A 21,206-nucleotide genomic window follows, 5' to 3' on the forward strand; every position below is an offset into this window, starting at 1 on the left:
TGACTTTACTTAAATCACGTTAGACTCACAAAATGCGTGTTCATGAACTGTTTAAAATCTGATTTTAACCACCAACAAATCTGCAGAAAAGTTTTATTATGGTGCGTTTAAGGTCTCAAAGTGATCACACCATTTACCGAAAAGCAATTTTAAAAAGTTGCTTTAAACTACTACTTTACTGTGTGTTATTTTAAATACGATTCGTTGGTAAACTACGGGATTAAATACATGCTCAATAAACAATGGCAGCGGTAAAAAAAAAAAAGAAGAAAAAAAAGTGTTATAATCGTACAAGATGCAGAGTCGTTGTATCGTATCTACGGCGTTTTTTTTAAAGGGGCGTGAACGCCGCGCTTCCCATTGACCAGGCATCCCTTCCGGTAGATGAGGTCAACTTTTCCCCAGATCCGCCATTTCAGTCCCGGAGTTTCTTGTTGCACATTAGTTTTGAATTTATTCTTTTTTCCATTTTAACGTTTAAGCAGTCGGAGCATTCGCTTTTTTTGTGGGCGCCACACAAGTTCCGTCGTCTTAAACGCCCTGAAATTAGTCGTGGAAGTTTCAATAACGGTGGTATTATAGCGTCGGTGGAGGGGGTTTCTTCTTCTTTTTTTTTTCTTCTTCACGGGAAACGTTAGTCAACCAAAGTTTTTTGTATGAGTTGTGGATAGGGAGAGGCGACGGGGAAAGGCCTCAAGCCTCGGACGGGATTTCACAGCCATGGCCGGTAATTTTGATGCCGAAGACCGCTCTAGCTGGTACTGGGGGAGGCTAAGTCGCCAGGAAGCGGTTACTCTTCTCCAGGGGCAGAGGCATGGCGTTTTCCTGGTGAGGGACTCGATCACCAGCCCGGGCGACTACGTGCTGTCCGTGTCGGAGAACTCCAAAGTGTCCCATTATATAATCAACAGCATCAGTAACAACCGGCAATCTGGCTCAGGTAACGTTGCATTGTTTGTCACATCTGTGGGTGTAGGACCGAACCTGCCACCCGGGTTCACCGGATACCAACGTAGGGGACGAATAGTTTAATTTAAATGGCGGTTTGCTTCGATTTAGCCCCGATATGCGAGTCAAGACGCCCGTTGCGAAATCTCCCAATTTAACGCGACCCTGGTACATCGGTAGATATGCCCGCGCTTTCGCATGCGTGTGAGCGTGCCCAGTGTTTTCGGAAGATACGCTCAAAGTCGGCATATGTGTAAAAGGACGATATTCACTCTTTTGGGACAAAAAATTAACTTTTTTTTTTTTACATGTGGTTCACGCTGCTCGATACCGCCCACCGAAAGTGTACGTTGGACCCGGGGAGCGTTAGCTAACTGGCTAGCTGCTGGTGGGTCGGTCTGAAACTAGACGTGGTCCGCTTTGGTTTTCGGCTACTACGCGCGTGTCAGATTTTAAAAGCCGAACACTACAACATAAAGTACACCACAAGTAACGCTAGTGTTGTGTACATTTTAATTTGGGCCGCAGAGAGTTGAGTGGGTTACTTTTTTTTTTTGTAAATGGTGTTAGCTAGCTAAGCTAAGCTAGCTATCAACAACCAATCGGGGCGTTATTGATGATTTATTAGTTGTTGTTTTTTTCCGACGGAGGATAGAGGAGGTATTTTGTCCTCGTGCAGGCAACGGGGCGGTGGGATGGGCTGCTGCTGCTGGGTTTGAATGGGGACTGGGCAGACTTGGCTGTCACAACTGGGGGATGACTGGTCAGCTCGGCGTCTCTGGAATGTCTGTGATCCTGTTGCACATACATAGCCCGACTTACAGGTCTGCCATTGGGACTACCTCTTTATGGCAGGGGCTCAATTATTGTCCTTTCAGGGCGTCCTTATTTATTTATTTTTTATTTATCTGTGTCCCCCCTTATAATAAAGCATCAATAGTGAGTCGTTATAGGTTGGAAGGGTACCCAGTATCAATATGAACTAGAGGAGAATACAGAAACAAGCAGTCAGATGATTTGTTTGCAGAGGCTAATGCCTTTCTCTGCCACCACCACTCAAACCGACTCATTACTGATGGAAATGTTTGGTGCTGTTTGAATTCAAAGGTAGAGCAAGCCTGTCGGTGCTGCCAGTGATTCCACCCAAAGGCATTGGTTTTCATTTGATTGTGGATTTCTTTGGTTTCTATCATTTTTTTTTGCTTTCACAAACTAACACTGTCACCCTTCCTCTGCCAGGTTTGGCTCCCCCTCGGTTTCGGATTGGGGATCAGGAGTTTGAGGCCCTGCCAGCCCTGCTGGAGTTTTATAAGATCCACTACCTGGACACCACCACACTCATAGAGCCCATAAACAAGGCCAAGCACACAGGATTCATCAGCACCTCCTCTGTTGGCATCCCGTCGGACGAGGCAGAGTTTGTACGAGCGCTATTTGACTTCCCTGGTAACGATGAGGAGGACCTCCCCTTCCGCAGGGGCGACATCCTGCGGGTGCTGGAGAAGCCAGAGGATCAGTGGTGGAACGCAGCTAACCAGGAGGGCCGAGCCGGGATGATCCCCGTGCCCTACGTGGAGAAGTACCGGCCTGCCTCGCCCACTGCCGCCGGCCTGGGTCCCCCTGTTGTAGGGAGTGGACCGGGGGGGCAAGCAGGAGGGGTGGTGGGCAGCACAGACGCAACAGGGGCCCCTCAGACAAACCCTCTGGGGGATCCTGGCCAGTATGCGCAGCCTGTGGTCAACGCCCAGCTCCCTAATCTACAGAATGGGCCTGTCTATGCACGAGCCATTCAGAAGAGGGTGCCCAACGCCTACGACAAGACGGCACTCTCTCTGGAGGTAGCAATCCCACCCGCCATTCATGTTTTCCAAGGCTGTCCTTCTGTTCACTGTTAAACCTCTCTTGCCTCTCGGTTTTCTCTGTGGGTCCCAGCTGTGGCAATGTATATTGTCCCGATTAGTTAATGGCTTACTCATGCATGATCATACAGACAAAGTATCTTCACAAATGCAAGTTGACAGCGTACATGAAGACACTCACAGTGGGGATGGCGCTATAGAGAAAGACAGACACTGATCTTTTTTTTACAATGGCACCCCCTTCATGTACACATCTCTTTATGGCCCATTGGGTTAATGTGAGTGTTGCATTGTACATTCATTACCACTGTAGCCCTCTGAAACAGCCTAGTTTTTAAGTCTGGGAACAGACACAGTGTTAGCTCAGATTACTATTGAAACGCAAAACAATAGTGGAGGTTAATAATGAGAGATTGACACAATCTGGTATGTTGCGAGTCCTCTGAGGCTGCCCCACGTGGAGCTAACTTAAGAGTGTCTCCGCATCACACACACTTTGACCATCTCGCTGTCGAAGCTGATGGTGAGTGAATCTAACATGCTAACATACAACTCAAAGGAGGAAGATTTTGATGCTTTTTCTGTTTGTGTTATTTCAACAATTTCCGCATGTGCACTTCTGATGACACGCTAGCCAGTTGCTAGTGATGGCTCTCATACAGGACACCGTAGGTATACTTGGTTATGTGGGCGGCCGTAGTGTCAGTCACGGATTTTCATCACAGGGATGCGTACAGTTGGTCTGTTGTAAACTCAGGAAGAACAGCTTCAATTTGAATAAAATAGTTTTGCTGTGAGAATAAATGTACACACACACACAGTACCAACTTTCAACACAGCCAGCTCTTAAATTCTTCTCAAGAGACACAGATGCCACCATTTTGTTTGAATGAACAAGTGGAAGACGGTGTGTGTGCGTGTTTCTGTGTGAGGTAGAGCAGACCCGGTTTACACTGAGTTTATTAACCTGCTGCCGCTGTTAAAATGGGTCACAATATATTCGTGCAGCCTGCTTAACTATAGACTATTGGTTGAAGTCAAAATTCGCAGTGCTGTACACAATGCTCTCACTGTAGATGAGGACTAGCAAATTATTCTGTAATTTACAACTGAAGCTGTTATTTTGAAATGAAATCCTACTTTAAGCAAGTTGTCTGCAAAACAGTTTAGAACCTGGAATTATTAACAACCTTTGTATTTTAAACTACTTTCTGTGATGTACTTCTTTTGAATATCTAAAAATGCAAAAATTGTGTCGCAGACTTAAGTAAATTCACCCAAAAATATGATGTGCTTTTTATTGTAACTTCTACCACAGCTTCAGTCTTGACCATACGCGACGTTGTTGGGATGGATGCGTCAATAAAAAAAGGATTTAATTAGGGCAACAAAATATTGCCTCCCCTCTTAACAAAAACGGTCTGTCACGAACAAAATGTCAGGCTGAATGAGTGTAAAGAATTTCAATTCAGTGTGACTATCTCTGAGTCTGAGCTTCTGGCAGGCTTGTAGAAACCGTTCTGCAAGAAATAAGTCCTCAGACAAGTAGTTTAACACTTTAGTGTGTATATGTGTGCGTTTGCTGCTCTGCAGCTGTACAGATGAAGATGGGTCAGTCAATTTGATACCACTACTTTTCTTTCTGCGGGGGCTGTCGGACATTGACCGTGTATTGATATGTTCAACTTGTGTGACCCGATCCTGCCAGTTCTTACCAATCAGAGGGAGAAAATGGGTCTGCGTATTGTGTGCATGCATTTATCTTTTTTCTTCTTTGTTTTTTTGTTGTCATCTTGCAGGTGGGAGACACGGTAAAAGTGACCAAGATCAACGTGAACGGCCAATGGGAGGGTGAGTGCAAGGGCAAACGAGGCCACTTTCCCTTCACCCACGTTCGGCTGCTGGAACAACACCATCCCGACGACGAGAGCTGAGAAACGCTCGCTCCTCCCCCCTCCCTCCCACACCTCCGTCACCTCGACCGTGTCCAGCACAGCCCTTCTCTTTTGGTCGTTATGTCACGCTCTGAAAGAAAAGGATTTATACAAGCACACAATATATGAACCTATGAGCTCAACCGTTCCCCTGCCAACACGCAAGGTGTGTTGGTTGATCTTGCCTGCTGTCATGTTTTGAAGAGTTTACACTACGGTCAGACTGATATCGGTTCGCCTATATAAGCATTTTTTTTAATTTTTTTTTTTTTAAATCAGCTTCACACACTGCCACTCCTTGCTTGACTACTTCTCTGAAACCAGCAATTAAATATGGCTATCGTTAAGATAAAAGGCAGCCTTTATTGGTTTAGTATTTATTCACGTAACACTTAACTTCCATTAACTCCAGAGCTGTTTTAATTACTTGTTGTATGTTCATCAGAGGCATGTAGCAACAAGACACTGTTTTAAGGGGCTTACACACCTAAATCTCTTAATAGAGAAGGTTTGAAGATTAGACTTTCTGTCCCGCTTCCATGTATTTTAGCAATTCATTAAAAAGTGTATGAAACATAACGGCCACACAAACTATTCCCCTGTTATGTTACAGCACACGACTCCCTTTTTGTTCCATCCTGTTTCTGGCCATCATGCATTCATTTTTTTTATTTTAATTTTATTCCAGTTGCCGTCTGGACTAATATTGCTTATAATCCAGACTTGCTGTTGGCTATTGATTTTTCCTCGAGAGCCCATGTAGCGCTGAACTGTCCAATCAATGACTTCCCTGTCAGTCCATATCACTTCATGTCTGCAGTCTTTGTGCTCACCCAGTGTAGTGGAGCCATGTCTTGACAGCAGCTGCTAACCATAAAATATTCAGTAATGTTTGGATGGAATAAAATCCATTTTAATTGTCACGGTTAAATATTGGGCAATATTGCCCTTAACGGGCAGAATTAGGTAACCGATATCAGTCGAACCGTTGTTTACCCATCTCCAGCCCAGTATTGAAGTCTACACACCCACTCTCTCCCTTCCTGTGGTTCCCACTGCATTTGATTCATACAGAAGGGAAAAATCAATTGCACATAGGAGACAAAACACTCGGCTTCTCGCACAGAATCATGAATCAGTGAGTTTTTGTAGTGCCAGACTGTGAACCTCCGGAGTGAAACGAGCAAAGACTTTTCCCGATGACTCCGTCTTGTGGAGAAGACTACTTCGCCAACTTATGTCATCCCACACTACACACAATGTTTTGTTTTTTTATGTACCAAAAGTGGAAAATATTGTGACAGAATTGACTCTCTCTCGACACACCTTACATGCTAAATACTGTTGATTTTCTTTTAACTTGTTGTTACCTGAGACGCACCTATTGTGTTATGTTCCTCTTTTAAAAACACTATTCAGCGCCAACATGGATGACTTTGTGTGAAACGGTGTAAAAGAACAAAAATGAGAGACTTTTCCTCTGAGGCTGTTTTTAAAAGATGAGAGGGAAAAAGCTCGAGGGATTTTATTTTTGTCTTCCAGCAGGGTTTTTATGACATTGTCATTCCGAGATGCTATTGAGATAAAAGCCACACAAAAAAAAAACACTAAATCCTCTTGCATTTTTTTTTTTTTTGTATAACTGCTAAAAAAACCAGACCTGTCACACTGTCATGTCTTGTGCCGTGGTTCACACACGCTGCAGGTGAAATTGTTTTCTCGTCAGCCACATTGACTCCACATGCTATTATTACATTAAAAGCTTTTTTTTTTTATAAACCCTGAGCATTATGTCGGTATGAAAATAAACCATTTAATGGTCTATGACTGCTCTCCTCGGTGAAATTTCATTTTCCAAGATCCTTCTCTTCCGATCAGACCTTTTCCATCAAAAGCACGCAGCCTCCTTAATGTAATCCCTGTTGCTCCAAACGGCAATTAAATGGCTCGCAAATGTTTGTAAAAATGCGGTATAGCGGCGATTCAAACTGGTGTAATGCTGTTACCGGGGACAATAACACTGTTTTCAAAGAAAAGAAAATCCCCCTGTGGTCACACTCCTATTATGTATTATAGTAAAACCTTATACTCACATGTATCGGCCTTCCCTTGATACAGAAATGCAATGGATGCTTCTTGTATGATGTAAATGGTAAACTACAGCAGGAGTGAGAAACCTCAGCTGCACACAGAATTTTTTTATTTTTTTTTGTTGTTGTCCGTCACCAGGGAGGATCAGCAGAGATGCGTCCTCTTTACCTCATGTTTTGTATTGGGAAAAAAAAACGTAATTGTGAGTAGGAAGCTACTTGCCTGCAGCCTGCGGGTTTGGTCAGTCAGTATTGTCTTTGATTTGTCGAAACGAACAAATGGTTTCCACAGCACTCGCATAAAAACAGTCTTTGTCTCCAAAATCACACATTTAACAGCCCTGGGGTCAGATGTACACGTGATTCCTATGCACACAGATCATTTGTGTCACTTACCAAAACATATTTATAGTGACGACAGAATGCTGACGCGGTGCACATCTTGTACATGTATCATAGAAGCATATGCATGGTCTTCATGATGAGAGACGTGATCTTAATATGCAGCATCATTTTCAGTTTCTAAGACAATATAACAAAGGGTTGCAGTCTTAAAAAAAACAACTGTTTTTATATTTTATGCAATTAAAGGCGCAGTTATTATAACTTAAATTCCTTTGGTTGGCTCTGTGTGCCGTTAGTTGCTGTACGTTGGTGGAGAACTTTTGTTTTAATGTAACATATTCAGTGAAATTGTGTCTTTTCAATGCCATGTCTTAAAGTCCCAGTGAAAGAAAGGAGTTAGAGCGTCTTTATCTTCTGTACTGTGAACATTCGCCAGCGAACCCCGCGACAAGAGGGACTTAAATATAATTTATAAAAGTGGGCATGCTTAAAATTCAGCACGGTTTGGAGACCGTGGCTCCACACACACCAAACGTGCGATGGATCAATGTCACGATATTGATATGAGTTGAAATTGGTTGGTACAAGCGTACATAGGCGCACTTCATATTTTGTTTTCCAGGAAGAAAGGATGATTCAATTTTGATATAAAATATGTAGAAATATAATTTTGTGGGTAATATTTTTGCATATATTGTTAAATAGGTTCACAATATAACGGGAGTTAAAAAAGGGCATTTAAAAAAAAATTGGTATCGTTATTTCCTTGAAACCTGATGTAGCAAATAGAAGTATTGATTTGCGAAGAGTTTTAGCTAACTGTTGGGAGTGCAACTCAGGGCTGTGAACCTTCGCACAATTTCACAACTAAATCTATAAAAGCGGATACAAGAAGAGTGCAGATGCCTATTTTTTTTTCTGCATTTGTATCGTACACAGTTTGAACACATAGTTGTTACGCATCTGACCCCAGATATCCTGAAAGGTTGTCTTGAGTTTACAATGTGTCGTGGAAAGTTTCCCTCCCATTTTTGTTTTTGTTATCGAGACTCAAATTTAAGGAAATAATTTTTTTGTATGCTAAATTAAATGACATTTTTTATTGCCGTAATAAATGTTTTATCAAGAATTTTGAGCCACGTCCTGTGGGCCATTTGAAGCCCTGGGTATATTAATAAACAATTGCAATAGTTTTTAAGTCCCCATATTCCACGTTTCTTTGTTGAGGTGAAATATTTGATCTTAGCTAAATTATTGGATTTAAATACTTTCCGTGGTTTAATGTGAAGAAAACAGTCAAGCATGTGTCACTACATTATTTCACTACAAACACAGAGGGCCTGCGTAGTGCTTACATGGATCTATAGTTGACCAAATAACACCAAAAGAAAGTGTTGCACACAAAAACCACTAAACTACCATCCAAACTGAAAATGCAATGTCAATTCTCAAGTGTAGTTAATTGTTTTACATCAGTTGGATATTAAAAGATGTTTCAAAGGTGATTGTTGCCACGCTCCTTTAGTCATCTCCTGTCTGAATGGAAAGGATCCATTCTGTAGTGGTACAACCTTTTTTTTTGATAATCCTCTTTTTCTATTTGTTGTAATGCCTTTATGCAAAGGGTCATCTGGCATGGCACTGAACTCACAAATTGTTGCCTTTTACAGAAAATATTCTCATTTCATTATTTTAACTAGTTGAAGGCCAATGAATACTTAAACAAAATATTTTCAAGAAGATACACACTGATTATGCTTTAATGTGCACCTTATCTCCTCTACAGCTCAAGAAAAACAACAACACATAAAGTCTCATGCCAAATAATGTTGAATTGTTTTTGTATTTTTTCAACGATCATAATATTTTTTGTTTTTGTGCCATTTCGACCTCACTTTGAAGAGGACCAGAACGAGCAAAAAGAGATTGTATAATGTGTCAAAGTGTTTATGAATATATATTATTTGAAGTTAAAATGTACCTTTTTTAAAAAAAATTCTGAAGCATGTAATGTGTTAATACACTTCGTGAATAAAAACATACCAAATTGTCAGTTTGGGCTTTACTGTACTGTACAGTAAGAAGGCACAGGCGACTGAGCCAATAATACGTTAGTGTTGCAAAATAAATCCGTATGTGATTTATAGTTATGCCGAATGGAAGAGCGGCTATATTTTAATAAATAGAAAATAATATATATATATATATTTTTTTAATGCATTGCACATTAACTTGACACTGTATTTGCATTCGTTTGAAGTGAGTTTGTGAGAGTAATCTTGGGGAAAGTGTTTTATTTCGGGATCGAGGGCGTAGGCGTCGATGAGACTGCTGCTGCGTGGGTTTCCCGGATGGAGTAGCGCCGCCATCTTTACGCCAGTGTTACCGGTGGGTGTTCAGTCCAGCGGAGCAACGGTTGCTGTTGCCGATCCACCACCAGCCGATAATCCTCTCCCTTTCTTACTGGGACGCCACGAGCAGCCCCCAAAAACACGAACACCATGGCGGATAGAGAGAACTTAGTATACCAGGCAAAACTCGCCGAGCAAGCGGAGAGATACGACGGTAAGAGCCCCACCACCGCATAAATAATGGTCGTTTGCAGAATTGCCTGGCTCCTCTTTGCCCCCTTCCAGTCTCCCTGCGCAGGGGGCTTGGGAGGCGCAGGTAAAGCACCACACATGGATTTGTTGGGTGAGGGACAAAATGGCGGCGGTATTTCTCCAGCCGGATGAATCGGTAAACGTTGACATTAATTGTTCGAAGCCTTCTTTTTTTCTTTTTTTTTTTGTCTTGGCGAAGAACCTGCTTTGTCGCGTGGCCTGGTTAAACGTTAGCTCTCGTGCTAAGCTAGTTAACAACCGGCGTCAGTTGGTTAGCTAGCTATAACTCTATAGCTATATGTCGCCTAACTAGCCGTTCCTTCAGCCCGCGACACGCGTGACTCTAAACTCCATTCAATAATACAGTGATTTATAATGCAAATCTTCCACATCCCGTCGCACGTAGTGTGCGCCTGCGCTGAATCCATTGGAATAAGCTGGAGCCGCAGCTTCAGTCGGGAAGATATAGTTATATCCCGAAAATGGTGTCCTCACCACGGTTAACGTTGAAGCTAACGCACCGCCCACACCGAGTGTGCGAAAAGATACACCAGTCACAGCCAATGGACCACTAACATTTGATACGCCAACATTAGGGTGCAAGACGAATTTTTTTAAGGGTGACATTAGCCTTTTTAAGGTCTGAATTGTGTTGTTTTGAAGCTGGAACAAAGGCGTAAAAAAAAAACTGAAACGAGAAGTTCTCTTTGTGTTGGTCCGTCTGCGGTTGTACTTTAACGAGGCCAGTGTTGTCGTGCCCGGCTAATCGATTCAGAGGTGTAGCAGCGCCTGTGGTGAGCAGGCGAGGCAGAGCCAACTTTTCTTTGCCGTCTTTCACTCGTTTTTTTCGGTGCAAATACAACGTTAATTGAGCTGCTCGTTGGTACATTTACTGTTTTATTGTTCAGTCAATACTAGTCTTAATCCTCGCCGTGGTACACAGAGGCCTTATCACTGGGTTTGGTATGATCCATTTATTTGACTGATTTACTTAATTAGATGCTGAATTTAAAATATATATATATATATCTCTCTCTCTCAGCCATTGCATGTTGCATTAACTTCTGGTGTGCTGCTGCATTTTGTCACAGACTGCCTCTTGAATTTAGAGGAGGTGACAAATGACTTCCACACCTTTTAAAAAAGAAAAGAAGTTGCACTACATTTATTTTCTTTTTTTTGGTGCCTATTTTATGCAACATTCTAAATATATTTCTCTTAATGCCGTCTACCTGCTTTTAGTCTTCATTACATTTTCTGTTAATGTTGTGCACCAATACACCAAATCAAATCCCTTGAAGGCGCGAATGTGTACGGCTGCTCACGGTAGTACATCTTATTTAACACGCAAGACACCGACCACGCATTGTTTCATCAATTTACACCAATAACGCACATTGAACATGCACACAAGGCGGCTACTAGTGGAATACAGGCTGACCATGTATTTTTTTTTTTTTTAAAGGCAAATCAATCAAACTCTAGATTGTGTTTGTTCAATGCCGAATCCAACATATGATCCATGGCCATGTTGACCGCTTTCTATTTGTGTTGTGGTCTCTCCCCATTCATTTTGACGTAGGCTCAAGCAGCACTTGCGGTTTAAAAAAAACAAAAACACGCTTTGTTGCAGAACTAGTCAGCAGTGGTTTAAACTGTCGGTCTCTCCGCTCTGATGGAGGGAGCGTGTGATATTTGGGTGCCGTCTGACAAAAGAATTCACGAGATTAACTTTCACCGCTACGGGAAGTCAATCCTGTGGCATGTTCCAATTTCTTTAACAGTTGGCCAGATATTGGCCTTATTGATATTGATCATCAACTCTCAATGTGGTCCCACCGTACAATGCAGCCATTCCCCTTTAAGTCCACTGGATATGACTGCAGTGTGTCTCAGCGGCGCTTCAGCTGCTGTTCAGTGTGTCCAACTGTTGTTGAGCACAGCTCTTTGATGTGCTTTGGTTGTTTCTATATGCATCTGGTCTAAATTTATTTAAAGACCTATGTGGCTTTGCAATTAGAAAGAAAAAAGTTAGTTTGCATTTTATGGGTTGATGTCCACTGCTGGGGGGTATTTTTAGGGAGGTTTCTCTTTCTTGGGTTGAAGTGAGAGACCGATGCATGCTGTTCAGTAGCAGGCATACCTAATGGAGACCTAGAAACCAAGGACGAGTACATAACACTTCAACAGATAAACACAGGATGTTCAAAGTGGTCTTTGTTTTACATTTTGAGTGGACATTGCATGCAGTGATGCAGCTGGAAAGTTATGTAATTATCCGTAGGTACATGGCATCCACAATTCTATATTCATTTTTAATTTTCACCATTGAGATTTGAGAACATTTAATTTCTCAGACCAGCTGACATCCTTGTAGTACCTCCTGCTTCAAATGTAGCCAAGGCACCCACGTCGTACATGCTCCCTGCATCAAATGGCCCCAAAACAATAAAAAAAGAGCCAGGGTCTGACTGGAGCCTCATGTTGCACGTAACTCCCCATTTTTATTCCTAAAGAGGGAAAGCCGCAGCTTGTATCCATCACAAGTGACACATTAAGTCTCTAAAATATCACTGATGCCATCTTAGCACTTAACAACAATTGAATCATTGGTTAACAGTTACTCATGCATTAATGTGTAATAATGATGCAAGGAAGTAGACTATATTGCTTATATTTCATTGACATTCTTCTCTTCTTTTTTGTCCAAAGAGGGAGCCCAGTGTCAGCAAGAGGTCGAGCAGAGTGACTCAAGCACAGAGGGGTCATTGAGTGCATTTGAGAGCGCACTGAGCTGGAGGGTAAAATGATCAAAGCAGCATAGTGCTCCTCCTGGCTTGAAACCACCGCGTATCAGGTTTCGCCAGCATGCTATTGGCTTTGACAGATAACACCCTGTCTGTGAAGTTGAAAAGCCAAATGACCGGCGCACACTGCTCTCACCTCCAGGGTAGCGTGTTCAGCATCGGAGCTGTGACCCGTCTGCAGTAGCGAAGATCACAATATCGCATTGTTAAAATAACAATAATTGGCATACCACACATTATGCTATTATTAGACAATTTAGAAATCATCCCACATAATATGTTTTTGCATTTTGATGGCAGCATATGAGTCATAATATTAAAATACCCTAAAGGCTTATCCAGAAAGGAGATGGCATAGATCACCAAATGTTGCTGCATCAGTTTATTTTATTTAGATATTTATGTTCCTTCTGTGCCCCCTCGAACTCTCTTCTTGAGATTTACAGAGGCCCCACGTTGTGTCTGTTGATAATCCCCAGGGAAACGGCTTGTTGTGCTAATTAGTAGCTCCTTCAGAGCAGAGTATTAAATTGTTGTTTATCGTAGATTCTTTATCAACCACATCCTACTGAATCACCTTGAGAAGGTGAGGTGTTTTTAAAATACAAGAACGGCATCGCATTGGCTCCGCCTTCTGATAGATTGTTTTGGCTCCGTTCCCCGTATCCTATCAAAGGCGTCTAGGTGGTGAATCTCTGCATTTAGAAGAGTTTATCCTTGGGCAGCGTTCCAGGAACCCCATTAATCTAATACTGAGGATGACGGAAACCTTTCTGGCCTTTGCACTGTGGTTTAAACTCATTGTTAATGGAAGGTGGATTTGCTTTTTTTTAAATGAATGCATCAGAGATATCTGCCTCCACTGCTAGAAATGTGTGAAAATAAGCTACTACAATTAACTCCATTGAGAAAACAAGCATTTAAAATATTGTTTGCTTGTCATGTTGCGTACAGACCTGACACGGCATGAATTCAGATTTCTTTTTACAAATTGCCCTCGTCTCATGCCGTTTGTTTCCCCCGTGTCTTCCAGAAATGGTGGAGTCGATGAAGAACGTGGCCAGTATGGACGTGGAGCTGACGGTGGAGGAGAGGAACCTGCTGTCGGTAGCGTACAAGAACGTGATAGGTGCCAGAAGAGCGTCCTGGAGGATAATCAGCAGCCTGGAACAGAAAGAAGAAAACAAAGGCGGAGAAGACAAACTAAAGATGATCCGGGAATACAGGAAAACGGTCAGACGCTAATATTAAACTAAGCTACACGGTTTTCATCGTGAAAATTCAGGTTTCTTTCATTGAAAACAAACTGGAGCCAAACAATAGATAAGCCAAGATGAAATGTACATCATCTTCTCCCAATGTTTTCGGAGATGTTAATTCCTTTTGTTGTTAAAGTGAAACTTGGAACAGCCGTTGGCTCTTTTCTGCCCAGTCAGCACTCGCTATATTGATGAAACTAAATCACATCCCACAGCTGCAAACGGTCCTTCCTGATGTCTCCAACAAAGCATTTACAGTCTTCTGTGACTCTTACCGCGATGAACGGGCTTTGATGAGAAACTAGAGACAAAGCAGTCACTTGTTTGCCTTATTGCAGTCACAGATTAGCTTCTACGAGTTCATGGAGCAAATATCTCTGGCTTTTCCTGAACTGGATCCACAGACCCTGAATGAGAATTGTAGGTTACCACTTGCCTTGTTTCATAGAAGTGTTTCTGGTGCACCGTCAGATAATCTCATTTCCATATGTAGTAAGCAACTGGCCAGCAACGCTTTACCGTTTTTGGCTGTACTCTCCACTGACCTCTCCCACTCTGAGAGGAAATGTTGAGATTTCAGTGAAATAACAAGCTCGGAGCAGCAACCACCAATCGACCGTACATCAATTCTTCCTCATTTCTGCTGCAGAGTAGCTCCTCATCACCGCCGAGCGCAATGCAGCAATCTTTCTGCTCATTCAGTGAAAGCAGAAGAATACTTTTATTTCCAGGGTTTGTACGTATGTAATTCCCCACGGCTGGACAAGTTTCATTAATCTGTTGGGTATATTTTTTTTTATTAAAAAAGAGCTCAGGGAAGACTAATGCCGTCTCATTTTGCACAATTTCAGTGACTATTTTATTGAAATTGAAGTTTTGTCCAGTGATGGCAGAGTGATTATTTCATATTGGCTCAGGCCTGGTTATAGAAGGACGGCGAGTCATCTTACAAACGCTTTTCCTTAAATTTGTCGCCCCTTGTGTAGAATGCTGTCACAACACGTACTCGGTATACTTACTGTGTATATAAATATGTAATTTATGCTAAAAGTGCATTACATTACTTCCAAAACTCATTCGCCGCTAACTTGCTCTGGGAAAAACTGGCGATATCCAAAGAAAGAGATGGTTTTTATTCACGAGAACATACTTTTCATAAAGTGGCGTTAAACTGACCCTGGAACCGAGTCACTGTCAGCTACTGCCCTAAAAGCTGCCTCTAGTTTCTCTGCCTTCTAACTATTGTTTATGTGGCGAAGTTTGTTGGGCACGTGGTGCTTGAAATAGAAATGTATTTTTTCTTTAGGAGTAGCTGACGGTCAGGACTTGTAGACATTTATTGAGATCTTTAAAATCCCCCTTTGAATTGCAACTGATTAGTCAAAGGAAACTTATCCAGGGCCTGTAATGTTTTATGTGACCATACAAGCCATTGACAGCTGTGTGTGTGTGTTTGTTTTGATCGGCAGGTCGAGAAAGAGCTGAAATCAATCTGCAACGACATTCTGGATGTACTGGACAAGCACCTCATCTTAGCTGCAGTCACGGGAGAATCTAAGGTTTTCTACTACAAAATGTACGTAGCCAACAAATGTGTCTATTTTGCTTCATTGTAACACCTTTTTGTACAGTTTTGGTGTGACGTGGTATGAGTCAAAGGAGTAATGCAAACATCTTGTTGTTTTTATTCCCCATCAGCACTCATCAAACACAAGTCCGTTGGTTCCCACCTTAACGTCGGTTAGAATGCATCACAGAAAGGGTTTTCTCCCTTTTATTTAATCAGAAATCAGATTGCTGCACACCGTTGTCCATTTAAAGGAAGTTAACATACTTAATATATTAAAAAGTATGTACAAACTATTCACCATAACTCGCCTCTCTCCAATCCACAAATTACCTGGCAATCATTATAAGTATGTGTCTATCTGAGCTACTTCCTGTTATGGTGGCAGTGCACAGGGTTTAAGTCGATCCATAACCAAGTAATTAAACCTTCTTGTTTCGTGAGAAACCCGGTCTTCAGATGTTAACTCAACCTCACCGTTGCTTTAGTTGGAGATTCTTAGTCGCTGCGTGAGTTGTTTAATTGACGTATGTAGCCGTGTCTTTTTTTTGGTACTGTACTGAATGTCAAAAATGTCTTTTTCACAGTTTGTACTCGGGGATGTGAAGAATTCTCACTACGCCACCTTTATTTAGAGTAAGCCGGGCCCCTGTCCAATGTTTTAAAAAAAACAACAACAAATGTTCCATGAAATGGTTGGTGAAGTTTAGGTGTGGTGGCTGAGGAGGGACAATTAAACAAGCCGCCACTCTTTGTTCTACCTTTCCTTCAAGTCGGCCTGTCAAAGTTTAGATGCATTTAGAGATTCATTGTCCTACTTGTACAATTAATCTCTACCACACAACTTAAAGCCACACAGTATATATCATGTAAAATAAACGCATGATTCAACTCGCGTAAGAACTGAGGAAACATCAACTTACCCACCGTTTAATGCACCGCATCCTGCTGGGTGATGTCCATATGGATAGAAGTTCAATTCAGCTGTAGATGCTGATGTCTCCAGGGCGTTAGCTTGACATACAGTGTCTTAAAGGCGTTAGCTTGACATACAGTACGGTTTGTTCATGTTTTATTTGTGGTGTTCCCTCTGCTCAGGAAGGGAGATTACCACAGGTACCTGGCGGAGTTCGCCACGGGCAACGACAGAAAAGAGGCAGCGGAGAACAGTTTGGTTGCATACAAAGCTGCTAGCGACATCGCCATGATCGAACTCCCTCCAACGCACCCCATTCGTCTGGGACTGGCCCTCAACTTTTCAGTTTTCTATTACGAAATCCTCAACTCGCCGGACCGCGCATGCAAGTAAGTGACATCACTTTATGCTCTTTGTTTAACGGACGCTTCCAAGCATGCGGGACTCGATATGTTTTTAAACTTCATTACTTATTGCGTTCTCAATAAGTTTACATGAATGCAGTTCGACAAGAGTAGCTTAGTGCATCAGAAAAAGTCTGTTGCAACTATTGCAACAGACTTTTTTTGTAAATGAAATCGCCACTTCAGCTATTTATTTCTGCTGCGGGCTCCAATCCGACTTGATGAGAAACCGACCGTTCCGCCTGTCGGCACCTTAACACTCGTCATGAAAGGCAACAGATTAACTTCCTTCCATACAGTTTTATCCATCTGTTCACTGTGTGTGTGTGTGTGTGTGTGTGTGTGTGTGTGTGTGTGTGTGTAACTGCGTTGTCCTGCCTCCTCTCTGCTGACAGGCTGGCGAAGGAAGCGTTCGACAATGCCATCGCAGAACTGGACACGCTGAGCGAGGAAAGCTATAAGGACTCGACACTTATCATGCAGTTGCTACGTGACAACTTGACACTATGGACCTCAGACGTGCAGGGAGATGGTGAGAGGGCCATTTCTTTTTAACTCGGGCCTTTAGTTGCTCCAACAGACGGCATCTACATTTCTCAGTGATGCCCAATCTAGATTAGTTGTTTTTCGGTTTAAGAGCTACTCGTCTTCAAGCCATCTGCTCGATGCTGATGCCATCAAAAAGCGCCACGAGAACTGAATTATCATCTTTTTTTTTCTGTGACTGTGAGCTCATCACAAGCGCTCTCTCTCTCTCTCTCCTTTCCTTCTCAGTCCTCACACGCTGCTTTAACTTCTCATCTTTTGTAGATTCTTAAGGACAGCCCTCTTCCCTCACTCCTCCATTATAGAAGTCTAATTTGTAAGTCATTCCTTCTGCCTGTCTTTGGCCCTTTTTCCACCTCCAAGCTACCTCTCCTGTCTCACCAGCCTGACATCCCTCACTAACCTCCTCGCATTATATCCTCTCCTGTCCCGTTTGCCCACAGCTCAAAAAGGATTACGGGGCTGCAATTATTTTTAAATATATAATTTTTCAGCCGCTATCCACCTTTCTTTTTTTCTTTGCACAAATGGAACTAGAGAGCCGAAATATTACAAAACGCCGCTGCTCTATTTACCTGGGAAATGCGAGCAAAGTTGAGATGAAATGAAAAATACCCTTTTTAACCCATGAGAACCACATTCTCGGTCATATTGTTTAGCTATTCAACAATGCAGGTTTACTTCAAAATCCTTCTTTTTTTCTCCCTGTAAAAATGAAATATTTAAGCGGACTTTTATTTTATTCAATTCTCTCTTGTCACTCTAACTTCTGTTTCACTGGGACTTTACCCTTTCGGAAAAAGATTGCGATTCGGGCGTTTTTAAATATAGACTGACTGACACCCCACCACCACTACTACCACCCACTCCTTCGCCGGGCGAACGCGGTACAGCAGATCCCGAGCTCGGAGACCTGTGAACGCAGCCGTTTGAAGTGTGACATAACGAGTAAACTGCAGTCACGGCATGCGAGGCTGCTGCTCCATCTCCTGTGGCTTTCTCGCATCCCAGTTAGCTGTGGCGCTAATGAGCACCGTTACGGTTTCTATTTTAATCGCGATGGATTCTTCGAGCCTTTTGTTATTTGTGCCTCCTTAATTCTTCATTACACGGATGGCTGTGCTGTCTCTATGGTAACCTTTCTAAGCAACCGCTTGTCCGGGTTCACGGGGTTTTTCTACTCCCTCAGTACGTCTGACGAGGGCTTGCTGTGGACTAACTGTTGCTCGACTGCATGCCGACACAATCGGTGGTCGACGTTTTTGGCCTGCTTCTAAATGTTGGGATCATTTGTTGCATGATTGACCGATCCACACATTTCTGGTCGGCTCCCAATCACTTCCGATGGAATGATTGTCTTTCAGTGATGTCAGCTGACCAGAATTTCAGTTTAACGCTTTAAAAAAAAAGAAAAAAGCACCAAATAACAACTCGGACCGTTTCCCTCGTTGTATTCCTCAACTCTTTCTAATAAAAGAGCTGCAAACGTGTCAAAACAAAATGCACATCGTGTTTATGAGAGGACAATATCATCTGCTTGAGGTTTGAATATATATATATATATATATATATAAACATAACTAATTGAGTGTACAGAGATAAACATTGTTTTCTGTTCCTGTCATCTCAGGTGAAGAACAGAACAAAGAAGCACCTGCGCCAGATGCGGAGGAAGAGACCCAGTGAGACTGAACCACAAAAGACAAAGTCCTCTTCCTCCTCCCCCGCCACCCCCTTTTTCTTCTTTTTTTTTTCCTCTCCTCCCAGCACTAGCATCTGTCCCCAGCCACAGTTTTCAACTGGGTTTACACTGCAGCCCACACTCTTCCTCTGCCTTCTGTCTCACCCGTTCTCCTCATATGCATGTCATGTCCCAATGCTCCACAGGGCCTGCTCTGGTCCCCCGTTTCCACTTCCCAGGAGTTTTACTTTTTTTTTTTTTTTTTTTCGATGACTCGTTTTTGCAAGCCTGTACCCTTTACGGTTCATGTCCTCCTTTTTACTGCTTTTTATTTTTGCTTTACTTTGCTGTATCATCTGTTGCCAAGTACGCTTGCCTGTATTTCTAACACACACATATGCAAAAGTTTATTTAAAGACGATACTTAGCTGTTCATTTTCTTTCTGTATTTGTGTGTTTCTAAACAATATATATTGTCCATGCAGTCGGTCAGTTTTGAAACATTTCAGTTTGCAAATTTGAGGAAATAAAAAGTGGCGATGAAAGATTTAAACTGGATGTGTGAAAGCTTTTTGGAAGAACCAAGTGCCCTCTTTACTTTGTGGTTACCAAACCTGCTCTTACGACCTTTTTTTTTTTTTTTTTTTTTTTTTTTAAATGACAAATAGCAGATTGTCCCCCTTCTCACACTCACCTCTCTTCTTGTCCATTCTCGGACCGAGTAATGTGCTACCGAGGATGTAGCTCTTTTTTTTTCTGACTGCAGATAGTTAGGTAATGGCTTTTTAGCAGGTGTGTGTGTGTGTGTGCGTGTGCGTGTGCGCGTGGGAGGGGAATGCTCAACACTATTGATTGTAATATAATGCAGTTTTTGCATTGGCACCATTATAAAAAGAAAAAAAAAAAAGTTTAGGAAATCTTTACTGTCTATTTCAGGTTTCCTCTTCTTCTTTCCTACTCCTCGTTTCCTCTCCGTTCTCTTCGGTATGTGTAACGTGAATCTGATTTGTACTGATGGATATTCTCACCGGAGCCACAAGTACCATCGGTATTCTTACTGAAACACAGCATGGAATTAACATTAAACTTCAAATTGAAAAATTAAATTAGTAAGATGTTGTCTGTTCCAGTTGGTGCTTTTGGTTTGACACTTCAGTTTTTATTTTAACCACTAGAGGGCAGTGCTGGCCAGCAGAAGCAGAATAAATCCAGCTCACATTCTGCAGTAGGGGTTCAAAGTAACTAAGTACTTTTACTTAAGTGCTGTACAAGTTTGTAGTACTAGCGCTCTAATAATAGTGTACTAAATATCTGACGGCTTGAGTTACAGTTACTTTATAGATGAAAAGACTTGTTTTGTGCGTTCACTTTTCGGCAGGTTCCGAAAAGTAATTTGAATAGTATTTCACAAACTGAAAAGAAATGTATAGTTACTATAAATTACTTTTTAAATTTGATGTTGTACAGTACAACATAAAAAGTAATCAAAGTATAGTATTTTAACGCAAAAGTCAATGAGGAAAAGAAGAAATGATAAAGTATGTTCTAAAACGCATGTCAAAAATGTCATAAGAGTAGTACATCATAAAAAGACAGTGTATGTACAAATGTCAAAAAACATCAGTATATTACATAGAAAAATGTCCTAAAAAAGTTATAGTGTGCCAAAAGATGTCTTGAAAAAGTCAAAGTACAGATGCTCGTAAAGTCAATAATATGAAAAAAGACGGTATAGTATGTTTTTAAAAAAAAAGGTAATTAAAAAAGTCACAGTATGGTATTTTAAGAAATGTCATAAATTCATTCTATACAGTAAGAACATTACTGATGTTCGTACTAACGAGCTGTGAACCGCCGTAGTCACCGTAAAGCATTTCATAAAATATATCTGGAAATGTCAAAGTATAGTATGTCATAAAACATCTTGAAAAGTAATTTTTAAATAATCGTAAACACTATTTAAGTATGTCATAAAAACGTCACATTTTCACATAGTTTTGCTGTTGTTAAACATTTATATTCTTTCATTAAGACTTTAATTTCCTGTCTCTTCGTTTGCTGTGGAAGAAAGCGAGAAATACATTATTCTCTTAGTGTTCCTTTAAAGCTTAAACTAAAGGAACACTTTATGTGTCCTCAAGATTACACAATAAAGTTGTGTTTGCTTTAAAGGGATAGTTCTGCAAATATAATTGTGTTTTTTGTTGATGATAGCTACTACTATTTTAGAATGTCGGCCCGGCATCG

The 21,206-nt window shown here is 41.7% G+C and overlaps 2 protein-coding genes across 2 annotated transcripts; both read left to right on the forward strand.

Moving 5' to 3' along the window:
* The first annotated feature begins 352 nt into the window (after positions 1-352).
* On the forward strand, positions 353-8,369 carry LOC117742730 (adapter molecule crk-like). The gene is made up of 3 exons (XM_034550324.1): positions 353-940; positions 2,188-2,786; positions 4,607-8,369. Exons 1-3 carry the CDS (start codon positions 721-723, stop codon positions 4,739-4,741), a joined length of 954 nt encoding a protein of 317 aa, XP_034406215.1. The 5' UTR covers positions 353-720; the 3' UTR covers positions 4,742-8,369.
* Positions 8,370-9,521: 1,152 nt separating this feature from the next.
* Positions 9,522-19,512, forward strand: LOC117742591 (14-3-3 protein epsilon). The gene is made up of 6 exons (XM_034550115.1): positions 9,522-9,741; positions 13,620-13,819; positions 15,315-15,421; positions 16,511-16,717; positions 17,128-17,264; positions 18,909-19,512. Exons 1-6 carry the CDS (start codon positions 9,678-9,680, stop codon positions 18,962-18,964), a joined length of 771 nt encoding a protein of 256 aa, XP_034406006.1. The 5' UTR covers positions 9,522-9,677; the 3' UTR covers positions 18,965-19,512.
* Positions 19,513-21,206: the final 1,694 nt, after the last annotated feature.

The sequence above is a fragment of the Cyclopterus lumpus genome, chromosome 14 (assembly GCF_009769545.1).
Source record: "Cyclopterus lumpus isolate fCycLum1 chromosome 14, fCycLum1.pri, whole genome shotgun sequence".
NCBI classification, from domain to species: domain Eukaryota; kingdom Metazoa; phylum Chordata; class Actinopteri; order Perciformes; family Cyclopteridae; genus Cyclopterus; species Cyclopterus lumpus.